Source organism: Equus asinus, chromosome 20 (assembly GCF_041296235.1).
Source record: "Equus asinus isolate D_3611 breed Donkey chromosome 20, EquAss-T2T_v2, whole genome shotgun sequence".
Lineage (NCBI taxonomy): Eukaryota > Metazoa > Chordata > Mammalia > Perissodactyla > Equidae > Equus > Equus asinus.
The window spans coordinates 67211521-67225195 of NC_091809.1; the positions used below are offsets into that span (position 1 = coordinate 67211521).

The following is a 13675-nucleotide window of genomic DNA, read 5'->3' on the forward strand; positions in this document are numbered from 1 at the left end:
TCTTTAAAAAAAAAAAAAAAAGGAGCATTTAGGTTTCTGCCCTCCCAGGAAGGCAATCACAGCTTCTAGTATTAAAAGTCCAAGTGAGAAACACTCAAGTAACCTCTGTTAAAAAGCAAATTTCAACTGAGTAAATTTGAAGATCTAATTGGCTTTATTCCATGGTTCATGAATCAGGCAGCATCTTATCTAGCAAACAAAGAGGAGCTCCGGGAGCTGTACAGAATGGAAGGCTTTCTAGCAAGAAGGGGGCGCAAAAAGGACGTTCTAAAGAATGGATTAAACCAGGTCACCTTCCCTTGGGGAAGGGCGGGGTTCTGGCATGCAGATTATCTCACTAGAGTTGATCAGGAAACTCCTGACTGATTGGTTTAAAATTCCACTCCTGGGAGAAGCTGAAACTGCAATTAAGTCTTGGTTCACTGAGATGGGGGCTTAGGACAAATAACTCCATTTTGAGACTTGTTTCTTTTTAACACCTCTTTTAATACTGATACTTTGAACAGCTGACAGTTAAAATAGACAAGAAGAAAACCCAAACCAAGAGGGCACCTGATTCATTTTCTTTAGTCATATATCTGGATTAAACATGCAGTTCTCTTTTTTGAGGAAGATTAACCCTGAGCTAACTGCTGCCAATCCTCCTCTTTTTGCTGAGGAAGGCTGGCCCTGAGCTAACATCCGTGCCCATCTTCCTCTACTTTATATGTGGGACACCTGCCACAGCATGGCTTGACAAGTGGTGCCATGTCCGCATCAGGGATCTGAACTGGTGAACCCCAGGCCTCTGAACCCCGGCCGGGCCCAAACATGGCAGTTTTCTGATGGTTGGTCTAAGGAATATAGGTTCTGCAGCAAAAGGTAGTTATTAAGGTTTATGAAAAAGTGTTTAAATGGTGTAGATAACAGTATGGGACGCCGAAGCACTTCTACAATAGATCATTTATGTTTTCTATTCTATTTTTGACATTTAAGCTATAAATTAAAACAAGTTTCTTAGACTATCACTTTCACAAAAGAAAATTAAAATTAATGACAGAAATGGAAACTTCTACAAATGACTAGCTCTTGAAATTGAAATGATTATTTTCATTTACAAACAAACATACTTTCTTGGTAAGCAGCTTTAATGTTCAATTATTCTGATAATCTAACCACTTATAATTTGATATTTTAAATAAAGATGTTAAGCATATTTTACAATAAGTAGGCATATATATATATATACAGAAATTAGTATCTTACCTCAAGCGTTCAGGTGATGAGGTGTGCAAGCAGAGGTAGATGAATAAAATAAACGCAAAAAAAACCCCAAATAAAAGTAATACGAGGTGGGCAGGGAATGCCACTGTAGGCCAACCGCAACAAGCAATGAAGACCAAAGTTTTAAGGGTTTCTAAGAGCACTGTTGGAGTTCTCACTAAATTCGTTAATGGAACACCTCATTAATCTGAATAGTCTCTGGTACATGCTTACTTAGTAACTGAAAGATGATTCTTCAGCATCACTTGAAAAATTCTTCCAAAAACAACTAAAAAAAATTTTTTTCCCAAGATTCACAGGTTTCTTAGAAAGTGGGTGTCTAGTTTTGATAATTTGAAACAACACATCCTCCATACACATGCTACTGCATACATTTAGGACTTGACATTTACTTTAGTACTTTACCAAATACTGACTTTTATTCTCCTTTAGTTACTTAATATGCATAATGTGATCTCCAAAATAAAATATAAACTGTTGATAATAGGCCCCAAGTCCTATATAATCATATTTCAATTATCTCAAACATATTTTTGAATTGAATAATCTATAGTTGTTCAGGAATGAGATATTTTAACTTTTTCACTTGAAATAATTTCAGTTGCACAGAAAATACACATAAATAATTCCTATATAGTCTTCACCTAGATTTTCCAAATGGTAACATCATGTTCTCTTCATCAGAAACCAGCAAGTACTAATCAAGAGCATGTCAAAATCTGCTCACTGAATACCGTATTTATTTATAATAAGGATAATAGAAGCACTCTAGATATTTCTTACAGAAGGAATAATAAAGATTCAAGTTTAAATTCAAACACAATCCTAATTTTACATCCTTTACTAGCTTTAAAAGCTCAGGTTTATTTTGTTTTCTTTCCTCACAGAAATGTAAACAAAGCGCAACCCTGGCAGGCTACAGCCTGAACCGGTTTAGAAAAATGCAGGCCTTCAAGCAAGCCGACTGCCCCATAGCGCGTGTGAGGGTGTAGACGTGTGAGCGGGAGGCAGGGCGGCCCTGCTCCCAGCGGGACAGTGAACGAGACAGGATGCCTGTCCTGGAACCTACAGTATTTCATAGACACTGGAAATGGCGACACGATTAGACGTTTTATGCCTGGAATTGTTCAATATTTAGAGTAAAGCTGAGTAAAGACGCCAGATTACTTTCCAAGGTCTGTCCAATCCCGAGATGACACAGACTAGAAACTAAGACTTTAGACACCCTAAGGATTGATCATATGATACGAGAAGTCTGAAAACCGACAAATCAAACCAGCTCACTCATTTTTGTAACTACTTCGGAGGGAACAGCCTCCCCCCAAACTAAACTAGTTTAAACTGTTGGATCCTAACACTCACTAGTAACCTTTCTGGGAACTAAGGGGGAAAAACACTCAGAAAAAAAAAAATCCACTGCTGGCTCTCTTCTGACAGGTGAGCCAACTCTGGGAGGCCGACCCTTCGCTGAGGGGGAGAGAGCGAGCTAACAAAACAAGTCCAGACGGTGGCGGGGACCGGGTGTGCTCGGGGGAGCACGGCTTCCAGGACAAAGGTTACACGTGTCAGTCACGGCCAAGCAGGATCCTTTAATACTTTCATACGGAAGAGATTTCTGAAGGCAAAACTAGACCTAATAGGACAAAAGACACCCGGCACCACACACGCAGAACCAGGCTGCAGAAAGGCGGATGACAGCGCAGCAAAGGCGAGACCACGGAAACAAATCAGGCTGAGGGGCTGTTTTCTCGCAGTTACATCCATTCCGTTCACTTGACCCCAAAATTCGTTTTTGTCATTTGCGGGAAAGTTCTTGGCTATTCCACTTACCTAATCTGTCAGGGAAGCTCACACCTGAAACGCGATCTTGCCTCCGTCAGCTCCGCCTCCTCTGAGTTAGGGCGCTCAGGCTCCGCCCCCTGTTAATTGCTCCTCCTCTCGCGGCGATCAAAATGGCGCCCCGCTATCTGGCCTCCTCCCACCTCTCATTTTCTTCCGGGAGTTAAGTTGTTATCGCGAGACCTCGGCCCCACTATTAGCCGAGTCGCGTGGACTGCCTATTCTTTTGTTCCGCGCGGCTGTAGAGGTAGGTCGTTGTTGGCGTGTTGGTACGCTGAGGACAGAAGGTTGATGGACCCAGCTCACCGAGCCCTGGGTTGCGGGCAGCGAGTATGGGGCTGAGGCCCGTAGTGAGCCAGCGCTTGTTGGTGCAAGCCGTCTGCCAGTCTGGATGGGTAGGGAAGAGGACTTGGCGTCCCGGCCTGGTGGGCGAGGGAGGGCTTCCCATCTAGCTTTCCAGGGACCCCCGCGTTGCTCGGGAGCATCGAGCAGCAGAAGTCAGGCCCTGAGGTTGGAGGGCTCGCTCTTGTGGGCTTCAGGCCTCGTGCCTGGACTGCGGCCCACACTTAAGGCGATTATAGTGTGGGCGCGGTCACTTGGTCTAGGATGTAAAAGTTAAGATGTATTATAGACAAATACACGTTTTCTGAATGAATCTTCATGAGCGCGAGGTAACCATGCATGAGGTTGGGTGCTTCCTGGGGACGCTCGCCCCGAGGTCACTCCCCGTGAGGGCCTGAAGAGGTATTGTCAGCGCAGGTAGAGCGCTCTAGCTGGCCACGTGGCCTCTCATCGTTGAGTCTCGGAATGGGAAGCAACCCTTAACGTAGGAATGGTTTCTAAACAATTTCCGAAAAAGTGATATTTGAGTTAACTCCACTTTATTTTGATAATGTTTTGATATTTAATATTTAACCTCAGGTATACCGTCAGTGCCATTGGACCCAATTTTTGTTGAATTTCGTTTTTGAGCAGTTTTTTCATGACTTATTTCTTAGATTTTGTATTTTAAAAAACTGCAATAAAACACCGTGAAATTACCGCGAGCCCGTTGGACGGTTTGCAAGTCTAAGATCTGTATGACCTTACTGATGTCCTATATTTGAAATATTTGGTATTTTATCCTAGGACTCCTTTCTTCTTTACTCATTTGTCATTCTCAAGTATGCTAAAGACGAAGAAAAGTGGGAAATGGAAGAAGGATAGCTTCCCCTATAAGGGAGATGCAGTAGTAAAATGAGGCGTCGTCTTTTTTCTATTTTGCTCAAGCTATTGTAAAATTTTCTAAGGAGATAGAAAGGAACACAAAGGGCACCACTGTTGTAGTCTGTTAGCCTTTCATTCAGAAGTTTGAGAATTCAGAACTTTTAAATTACTACGCATAGTGGTAAAGGGGTAATATGGAGATAATATGGCGAGGACGAAGTTTCGCAGTGACTTTGATGAATCACAGGAAGAATGGGAAGAGGCCATAAGTGAAAATCCCAGACCAGGAGTTTAAAGTGCCCTGTTGGATTGAGATGATAAATCGTGACGATGATTTTTCCTGGTATACTGGGGCCACAGTCTACCTTCTGGCTGTGTAAAAATTTTTCTTCCGAGTTCCTATCTGCTCTTGGGAAATTGTATTTTGGCCACTAATTGTACAATAATACTCATAATTGTACATTACTATATGGCTAATGACAAAATTATGTTTCTTACTGTTACAGAAAAACTGATACTTTCTTTGGAAATGACAATGCTTTTCTGGACTCTTGTTCCATTGGATAGATTTAGGAGGCACAAGTCAAAAAGTGAACTGGTGAATAAAAGTTTTAGGTTTTAAAATTTGATCTGAAATGGACAGTTCCTACATGAACGTGTTAAAGGCTTTGTATATGATTTTGCCTTAATTTACATATATTGGCACAATCTGACTACCTGGAACTTTGCGTTACTTGGATACTAGCTGTTTGTGTTGACATTCATATGTTCAGGGAAACTACCACATTGACAAATTTATATCGTCAATTCTGTTAAAAGCAAAGAACCAGTGACGAATAAAACAGTTTTCAGAAGGACTTGGAGAATACGTATCTGGAATGGATTCTCTTGACTATGCAACAGCATCTGATTCAGCTGTGCAGATTGAAAATCAAAGGTAGGTGCGTTTTCTGGTGTTCACCACCACCACCAGATTTATACTGGAAAACGGAATCGATGATAATGTTTACTGTATTTGAATTACTGGGAAAGCATAAACCATTGTAGATAATGAGTGGCGGTAAATATAATTTTCAAGAAAATGGAAAGAAAGGGAAAACCTGGTGTCCACAGACCTTGAAAGTTATATGGTTAACAGTGGGACACATTCTTAACCCAGGGTAACAGAAGTATATTCTCTAGGTAGGCCAATTTGACATCTCTTCCTAACTAAATTATCTTAGTTTTATAACAAGAAAATGGACATCACTGGGGAATCTTGCTTAAAAATCAACTTGTTCTGATGTTCTGCCTTATCAAGGATGCTGGCTTTATGTATGTGACGGAGATGTCCACTTACCTCACCCATTGATTTCACTGGGAAACCAAAATCAGCATTTCTAGTATATTCACAGGAAGTATCTATTAGGCCACTCTTGTTTTATTTAGAGGAGGCTCTAGCAGTGAACAAGACTGCCTTTGTGGAACTTGTATTTCTCTCAGAAGTTTTTTTAAGTGCTGTGGCATGTGCCATTTTACTAGAGTGGTCAGAACTAAGTGGTTGGCTGGGACTGAGCCCATCTCTCAGAATTATCCTGAGTGTGTTTTGGGGCTGGAAGAAAAGTACTCTGCTGATAATAAGCATTCAGTAATGTAAAAGGATGTAATTTATCTCCCCTTTTTCTAGTGATAACTCTTCCTCGGGTAGCAGCTTATTTAAAACTCAGTGTGTTCCTTACTCACCTAAACGGAGGCAAAGAAACTCTATTAGAAAATTTGTTCATTCGCCTGAAAGTGTTCAAGCAAGAGATTCATCTAGTGACTCATCTTTTGAACCAAGGCCACTGACTTTAAAAGCTATTTTTGAAAGATTCAAAAAAAAGAAACGTAAGAAGAGGAAATATAAGCCAACAGGAAGACCAAGGGGAAGACCAAAAGGAAGGAGAAGCACGAGATGCTCGCGAATAACTAAGAAACATATTAGAGACAGAGGACCTGGGTTCCCAGTTTTAGAATCAAAGAATGGAAGACCATTACCTTGGAGAAAAATTTTAACCTTTGAAGTGAGTCAGTATTTTATATTTGCTGATACTTAAAGCTAAAATGTGCGAAGTGAATTGTTGGTCACCTTGAGAATTTAGATGTGCCTGGAATATATAGTTTGCAACTTTTGATAATGCTCTTCCATACTTACCACTTAAAGACCATCCAGTCCTTCAGCTCAAACTTCACTTGGGCTTCTGGGTGGAATCTTCATTCACTAGTGTATATTCAGGGACCGTGCCTATATATGAAGTGCTCCAAGGCAGAGTCTATCAAGTCCCTTGATTTTATCCTATCAGGTCTTTAAATAACATCCCTAAAACTCAAACGATTCTCACTTGTTTTACAGTCACCTAAGACAAACCCATACCTGCCTTTCGTGTTAAGTGACTTAAAAATAGACTTCATTTTCTTACAGATGTTGAATATTCAGTTCCTGACAGATTTGCCTGATAAACGCCTTAATGCTTAGTAGTAGACTCAAATATCTGAGTTAAATGTTCGCAGAATTTACAATCCCTTGCTCTAGAATCTGATTTATTTGAAAGGGTTACTATTCGTTAACCTTTTATGTTTTAAGTTGATGATAATAAACGTCAGAAATTTGGTTTTTTGCATTTAAAAATGTCTTTAGCAATTCCCAAATAATACAAGATTTATGCTTCAATTTTCCTTGGTACTAATTAGGGAGGTTTGATTAACTTGCTAGGTAGAAGAGTGAATTCTTTTTACAACCAGCGTTTGATAAATTATGTGTGTTCTGCATGTGGCAGAGTAGTTAAATCAGTGTAACTAAGCCTTCTTGGTAAGGGAATCCTTGCCCTTTTGGAATATGGGCATCTGCTGAGTGAGAAAATTTATTTTGTAAGGCCATGTCTTGGTGTTTTTTACATACAGCAAGCAGTCGCAAGAGGATTTTTCAACTACCTTGAAAAACTGAAGTATGAGTACCACCTCAAGGAATCCTTGAAACAAATGAATGTTGGTGAAGATTTAGAAAAAGATGACCTTGATAGTCGTAGATATAAATACTTGGATGACGATGGATCTCTCTCTCCTATTGAAGAGTTGGCGTAAGTTTAATTGTGAAATAATTTTGATCATGTTTTAGCAAATTTTTAAAGTTAATGTTAAGTGCTCCGTATTATGCTTTTGATTTGTTTATACTTTAATAGTGATGAGCAAAGATATAGTAGGCCATGTGGGTTATTTACAGTTGAGCTACAAGCTTGACACATGAGATACCCATTTTGGGGTGTTAGAAATAACATAATTTTTCTCCTTGACTAGTATTACTGTTTGAATTGTATATCATGACAGTATACAACTAATTGGGTTCTAGAAGATTTTGTCATCTGAGTGATACATTTTACTATTACAGAGCAGAGGATAAGGTTGCAACAAATCTTGAACATGATGATGAGTGTGATATCAAATTGGTGGTAAGTGACATTTTTATCCCATTTCATGTAGGCACAGCAGCAGTTGGTACAGGAAGAATTTTATCCAAAAGTTACTCTTAGACTGTATTTAATTTTTGAAAGACTCCATGCATTTGGTACAGGAAATGAAAAAATAAAAATGAACTTTTGGATAGTTGAGAACACGGACTTTTCAATACTATTGTTAAGTAAGGTAATATGTGGTATTGCTACTGGTATATCCAATGAGAAAATAAGCAGAACTTAATTTCGATTTGTAACATCTCGATGTAGTCTCCATGTTATTTGAAATAACCTAGAGCTCAGTTATGTATAATTACTAAAGCAATAAAGTTTTACTTATTGCTTAATATTTATATTTCTTATGCAGGAGGACAATTGTTTCATAATAAGTTCTGAATTACCAAAGAAGATGAGTGTATATTTAGAACAAGAGGAATATACTGGAGAAGATGCTTTGTCTAAAAAGAGGGCATCAAAGTCCAAAAACATTGGACAGAATGGCCTGAAAAGAAAATAGGTATATAAATGTTATGGTAAGCAGAATTGAGAAAAAGGAACATTTGGAGAAAGAAAGTAAAGATGATGAATGTATATATAATGAATGGATATATACGTATACACACGCGCGTGCGCCATCCTTGTGATGAAAAAGAACCTTTCAAGGAGAAAATAAAAAGAACTTGAACAAATTTGAAAGAAACTCGTAAAGAATAAGAAGTAATGAGAAGATACTACTTTTTTTGCCTATACTTGTTTATTTCAGGGTAAGAGAGCTTACAGGCATCAATTGAGCACTGGATCAAAGTAGTACAGAGATGGTAATCCTAAAAAGGAAATGTTAGTTATAATAATAAACACTGATTCATAACCAACCACCCTCTTTAGGGTACGTGAAACCCCCCATTTTTATCCCAGTTTTATTCAGACAAGTGACCTTTAGTATCAAATGTTTAATACTGTAGTAAGAACTTACTAATTTTCCCTTCCTAACTACCTAGGATATTTCGACTACCATTTTCTTCACTATTGTATTTTGTCAATTATGCTACTGTATATACTGCATTTTATGATAGCACTTGTGTTTGTTTTTGTTTAATTTGTGGACAAAGACTTAGAGACAGGTGCAGAAAATAAATCCTCTTTTGCAACCCAGAGCTCATTGTTCAGTATGAGTTTTGATACAGATAAGAAGGAACATTGTATCTAAAGCAGAATAAAGTGATGAGGGTGGGGTATTGATAAACAAAGGTTGCTTCCAGGCTATAGAATTGATAATTAAAATAGGATATAAGGGGAATCTTGGCCCTATTGGTTTTTGATGTTGACACGAAAGATGGCTTCCTTTTTTTTATTAGGCTTTTATTTTGAGAACGGAATGTCTGGACTTAAGGTATGTCTTATGCTTTAGGTGAGTTTTTGTATCTGATTTGTTTAAGTGTAGTACGTTGTCAGGTAATTTAAATGTCCACAGGTCTCATTATTGAAAGACATTTTTGCCAACTTTTAATTTGTTTATGATGTCATTTCAGAAAATGAATCTTAGGATTCACACATTTTATAGTGATACTGTGCCATCTTCCCTTTTGGAGTAAAGGGTCCCCAAACAATCTTAGGCTACAGCAATAATCAGAATCTTGGATATTGCTGCCACTTGAAGCATATACAACATTATTTTTAATTAATGCATAATCTAACATGAGGTAGAAGATACAATAGTGTAATGCTAGGATACAAGATTTCATAAACCTCAATGATAAAAAGTTTCATTAAAAAGCACCCAATATGTTTGTCTTCTACTTATTTCCAAATATAGCCACATTAATATTTTTCTTGGTTTTTATAACTGATACCAAATGAGAAAATATTTTATATAGTTATTAAATTGAGGCAAAAGTTCAGCTGAAGTAAAAATTTCACTGTAATCTGGGAATTTCAAAGGTAAAACATTGCAGTGTTGAAGTTCATAAAAATCGAGACTTCAATTTATACATGTACATTTTTTCCTTTGGATCATCTGTAGTAGGTAGTTGGCATACTTTCATCAGTATATACTCAGCTGTTCCTGTGCAGCATTGTTACAGTCATTACCAAGTGATTAATTTATGGGATGATTTCTTTAAATCTCTTTTAAATGGATGTTTGTTTTTATGCAATTTTGAATTCATCCAAAAGGCTAGAGCAAATCCCAGTTCTGGTAATAATTGAAAATTTAGACTTTTGTTTATATTTTTTAAATGGTGTAAATAGTGGTTGAGGTCTATCCCGATGGGGCTTTTTCTGTAGACCCACATCGTTGGAAACGCCTCATAGAGTAATCATGTGGTTTCCTTTACTCACAGAACTATGTGTTAGATCTGTGGGAAAGAACTACAAGACAGCTGCTAAAAGTATGAAAGACGTAATAGTCAATTTTTTTTATCGTAGGTATTGGCATATCCCAAGGTCTATACTGTTCTAGGGTGAGACAGCTTAGGTAAGTTTAAATTGGTGACAGTTAATCTTGGTACCATTACAGTTCATATGATGAATTTTAACTGTTCAACTGCTGAATGATACAGACATGAACTAAAACTTAATTCTGACAGAGCTGTATTCAGCTCTGTATAGGTGTTAGCTTTTAATCACACATTTAAGTTGTCCTTAATCTTTTATTTGTCATTTTATCTGTAGGAGTGAATATGATTTGAACTTACTCATGTTTAGAGGTAAGTAGAATAATTGATTTCTATTGAAATTTATTAAGGATTCAAAAGTGTTGAAAAAATGTAAATTATGACTACAGCACTCCATTACTGTTGTGACTAGTAGTTATTTAGGTACAAAACAATTATTAAGATGTTGGCCAAAATATTTGCCATATTTGTATTTATATATAGAACTGGGGGGAAAAAAAAGGAGAGTGCCTATCTAGGGCTTCCAGATGAAAATGCCTACTTCTTTGCACCCTTTTACTAAACTGACAAATCCATATGGTTCATCCTAATAACCTGTATACTTGGATATGTTAGAATAGGGATTGTCAATTTTTTATAAGAAATTCTGCCCAATAAGAGCAATCATGATCCTTATGTCTGGTGTGTTGTTTGTTTTAGTGATTTGACTTAATTACATCTGTAAGTGTATATAAACAGAGAGCAAAGATCAGGACAACTAGGTTTATAGTTTAAAATGCAGTTAATGTAGTTGCCTTATTGAAATGATAATTAGGAATAAAGGTGAAATTATTTTACCTGTAATAGGAACTTCAAGTTTTAGAAATTAGTAAAAATAAGTTTATAGCAGTTCAATCATGATTGCACTGCATGGTATCTGCATTCAGCAGTGTATTCCTGCTGGGTGTTCAAAGGACAGTGCGATATAAATTCAGTATCTGGCATCGTTGGTTTTCTTTGCTTCGTGCATGTTAAACCTGGTATTTTTATTGATACAGTATTCCTGTAGTTTCTCATACTGTTAGTTGGACATAATCGTGAGTAGGAACTAATGCTTCTCTTTTTTCTAGGGTGTGTGACATGGAGAACCAGTCATCCATGGACTCTGATCCTAAACATGTAAGGCTTTGTATTTCTGTTAGCCTCTTGTTTATTGATAGCATGGTCAGCAAAATAGAACTTCTAGGAAGATGCAAAAACCTTTTGTATAGTGTATATGTAAACTTGAGAGAAACTTTTATGAAGCCTCATTTTAGATGAAAATGGGCACTCTTGTTCATGGTGTCCAGAAATTGTTAATGTGGCTATATTGAGACACAGGTTATGCTTCCATCACAGTACGTGTATTACAGTGGTGACAATGAGACCTGTAACATTTTTTGCTAGGCTAATGAGTGAAAATTGGATGTAACAGGACTTACCAATATTAGAAATGATTAAGGAATCATCTATTTTAGGGGCTGGCCGTGTGGCTGTGTGATTAAGTTTGTGCACTCTGCCTTGACAGCCCAGGGTCTCGCTGGTTCGGATCCTGGGCACGGACATGGCACCACTCATCAGGTCATGCTGAGGCCGCGTCCCACATAACAAAACTAGAAGGACCCACAACTAAAATACACAACTATGTACAAGGGGGCTTTGGGGAGAAAAAGCAGGAAAAAAAAATTGGCCACAGTTGTTAGCTCAGGTGCCAATCTTAAAAAAAAAAAATATATATATATATATATATATATTAGATCATTTGGTAAAATAGGAATGAACTTCCTACAATTTAACTCCTAGGGCCCTAAAGTAAATTGGTTGAAGAAATTGGATCCTAAAGATTAGAGGTAAGATTTTAATTTATTCCTTATTTTATAGGAGACTTTAACTTCTTTACTTCTTATAGCTGATAATCCTGGTGGTTACTATCACCACTTAGGAGAAAATGAAAAAAAATCTAGATGTTAAAAAGGACACTGTGTTGTGTATACTGCTTACCAATGATGTATGTTGTTATGATGATGGGCAAAATGTTCAACTGCTCTGAATGGGCTGAATGAAAATAGCCTTTCTGAACATGCATCTACCTTAAATATGTGCTATATTTTAAAACATTAAAGCTCTAAGGTGAAAGTTAGCTGGATACATGCATGTTTCCACATAGCTACCATTGGAGTTGCTAATCAGAGCGCATTTTTCAAATACATTCAGGTGTGAATGGAAATGGGTTGAAGTCTGTCTTGATTTGAACATATATTTGTTCCCAACATTTCGTTTAAATGAACTGGATTTAGAAGATGTTTATGGCAACTGTTTGCAATTTTAAACCTGGAGTTTTTAATACATACTTGTTGGAAACTGGGTTTCAGGATACTTTGGAACCTAATCAACCTCATTTTGAAAAATGTATTCCAATATAAACTTTATAAACTTTTTCCGCAGGTGGAGAATTTTTAAAGTATGTCCATATTCAAGTGGAGATCAAAGAATCCCAACTGAAAGAATTGTGGCAAGTTAGTTTTTTATCTTCACAGCATGTTATTTGTCAGGGATAATGGTCATTACCAAGGCTTTTAGAATGCAGTTTCTCATTTGCTGTGGACATGACCAGAAAAAAAATTTCCCACTGGGCTTTTTCTCCTGCTACCTTGCTAGCATTGCAGCCTATTGGGAACATTGTGTTAACCTTGTTTTATTTCCATTGCTTAGATCAGCACTGTCCAATATAAATACAACACCATCTAATAGCCAAAGGTAATGAATGAGATTGGATGACAATCATTTTTCAAATTCTCACTCACCATTCATGCCTAGTGGCGGTTGTACAGTGCATGCCTGGATCTCTCGAGTGTTGGCAACTATCTTTTGCCTGGTTAATCTTTCTGAGTTGCTAGAAACCAGGCAGCTTCTAATGTAATAGAACTAACAGGGAGGGCTGGCTTCAGAATTTACTTGAGTATCTCTGGAAATGGAACCTTACTGTTTATATTCTTTTATAGAATTGACTGACATGACAACCATGGATTGAGCAAAATTTTTTAAAAGGTATGTACATATTAGAAAAAGATAATTTGTAGGTCATCTCAAAGAGGGCTTGTGGGACCAAAACCAGGAGCTCTTAACGCTGTGACCAAAGATTGAAGTTCTCCATAGGATATAATAGTCACTCAGTAGTGCTATGTTTTCCTGAGGAGATACATCCGTGATGGGTCCCTGAAGTTTAACCAATGCCTACTCTCTTCTACAGGGCTATCTTGAAGATATGACTCAAACTTTGGAGGAATGGAAGGAATCACAACATGAAATTACTTAAATAAAAATTTATTGACTGGAATAATTTTGCCTATTACATTTAATTAAAAAAAAAACCCTTTATGCTTTTTGTAGAAAGTCAGCATGTTGAACTTTTGGCTCGAAGTTTCTCTAGTGTTTTCTGTGGAAGGAAGAGAAATAAAATTGAGCAGTTATAGTTGTAGTGTACCTTAG

The 13675-nt window shown here is 37.4% G+C and overlaps 3 protein-coding genes and 8 non-coding genes across 33 annotated transcripts in view; 9 read left to right on the forward strand and 2 right to left on the reverse strand.

Annotated features, from left to right (window-relative positions):
* C20H11orf54 (chromosome 20 C11orf54 homolog) overlaps nt 1-3243 on the reverse strand; it is a 22312-nt gene extending 19069 nt beyond the window's left edge. For 2 of the 7 annotated variants that reach the window (XM_070490440.1, XM_014835360.3), the window contains exon 1: nt 1246-3106. The gene's annotated coding sequence lies outside the window, so the exon portion shown is untranslated. Of the gene's footprint in view, nt 1-1245 lie in introns of all 7 variants that reach the window. The other 5 variants (XM_070490439.1, XM_014835359.3, XM_014835361.3 and 2 more) reach the window with 5 other exon arrangements.
* TAF1D (TATA-box binding protein associated factor, RNA polymerase I subunit D) lies at nt 3204-13526 on the forward strand. 15 transcript variants are annotated; one of them, XM_044753518.2, is made up of 14 exons: nt 3204-3349; nt 5128-5245; nt 5975-6350; nt 7228-7403; nt 7712-7772; nt 8143-8308; nt 9131-9165; nt 10200-10248; nt 10446-10480; nt 11278-11326; nt 11990-12036; nt 12632-12702; nt 13189-13234; nt 13437-13526. In XM_044753518.2, exons 2-6 carry the CDS (start codon nt 5187-5189, stop codon nt 8290-8292), a joined length of 822 nt encoding a protein of 273 aa, XP_044609453.2. In that variant the 5' UTR covers nt 3204-3349; nt 5128-5186; the 3' UTR covers nt 8293-8308; nt 9131-9165; nt 10200-10248; nt 10446-10480; nt 11278-11326; nt 11990-12036; nt 12632-12702; nt 13189-13234; nt 13437-13526. The 15 variants fall into 15 exon arrangements, with proteins under 15 accessions (XP_044609453.2, XP_070346550.1, XP_070346546.1 ...); XM_070490449.1 differs by having other exon boundaries at nt 12632-12698; XM_070490445.1 differs by having other exon boundaries at nt 8143-8292.
* On the forward strand, nt 8847-8974 carry LOC123279220 (small nucleolar RNA SNORA40). The gene has a single exon (XR_006517137.1). It is a non-coding gene; the product is annotated as a small nucleolar RNA SNORA40 (small nucleolar RNA).
* On the forward strand, nt 10025-10155 carry LOC123279213 (small nucleolar RNA SNORA18). The gene has a single exon (XR_006517130.1). It is a non-coding gene; the product is annotated as a small nucleolar RNA SNORA18 (small nucleolar RNA).
* On the forward strand, nt 10290-10362 carry LOC123279175 (small nucleolar RNA SNORD5). Its single transcript, XR_006517094.1, has one exon. It is a non-coding gene; the product is annotated as a small nucleolar RNA SNORD5 (small nucleolar RNA).
* Nucleotides 11070-11207, forward strand: LOC123279207 (small nucleolar RNA SNORA8). Its single transcript, XR_006517124.1, has one exon. It is a non-coding gene; the product is annotated as a small nucleolar RNA SNORA8 (small nucleolar RNA).
* On the forward strand, nt 11451-11585 carry LOC123279209 (small nucleolar RNA SNORA1). Its single transcript, XR_006517126.1, has one exon. It is a non-coding gene; the product is annotated as a small nucleolar RNA SNORA1 (small nucleolar RNA).
* On the forward strand, nt 12198-12271 carry LOC123279206 (small nucleolar RNA Z40). The gene has a single exon (XR_006517123.1). It is a non-coding gene; the product is annotated as a small nucleolar RNA Z40 (small nucleolar RNA).
* Nucleotides 12745-12868, forward strand: LOC123279212 (small nucleolar RNA SNORA32). Its single transcript, XR_006517129.1, has one exon. It is a non-coding gene; the product is annotated as a small nucleolar RNA SNORA32 (small nucleolar RNA).
* LOC123279208 (small nucleolar RNA SNORA25) lies at nt 13265-13391 on the forward strand. Its single transcript, XR_006517125.1, has one exon. It is a non-coding gene; the product is annotated as a small nucleolar RNA SNORA25 (small nucleolar RNA).
* CEP295 (centrosomal protein 295) overlaps nt 13498-13675 on the reverse strand; it is a 48181-nt gene continuing 48003 nt past the window's right edge. For all 3 annotated transcript variants that reach the window (XM_044753514.2, XM_014835357.3, XM_014835358.3), the window contains one exon: nt 13498-13622. In XM_044753514.2, the coding sequence (XP_044609449.2) occupies nt 13581-13622 (42 nt within the window). In that variant the 3' untranslated portion in view covers nt 13498-13580. The remainder of the gene's footprint in view (nt 13623-13675) is intronic.

What these genes read in the sequence shown, in the direction of transcription:
- TAF1D (XM_044753518.2), top strand. Translation starts at nt 5,187, where the DNA reads ATGGATTCTCTTGACTATGCAACAGCATCTGATTCAGCTGTGCAGATT. An exon ending in GTGCAGATTGAAAATCAAAG is followed by an intron (nt 5,246 to 5,974) that starts GTAGGTGCGTTT and finishes CCCTTTTTCTAG; the next exon opens with TGATAACTCTTCCTCGGGTA. An exon ending in GAAAAATTTTAACCTTTGAA is followed by an intron (nt 6,351 to 7,227) that starts GTGAGTCAGTAT and finishes TTTTACATACAG; the next exon opens with CAAGCAGTCGCAAGAGGATT.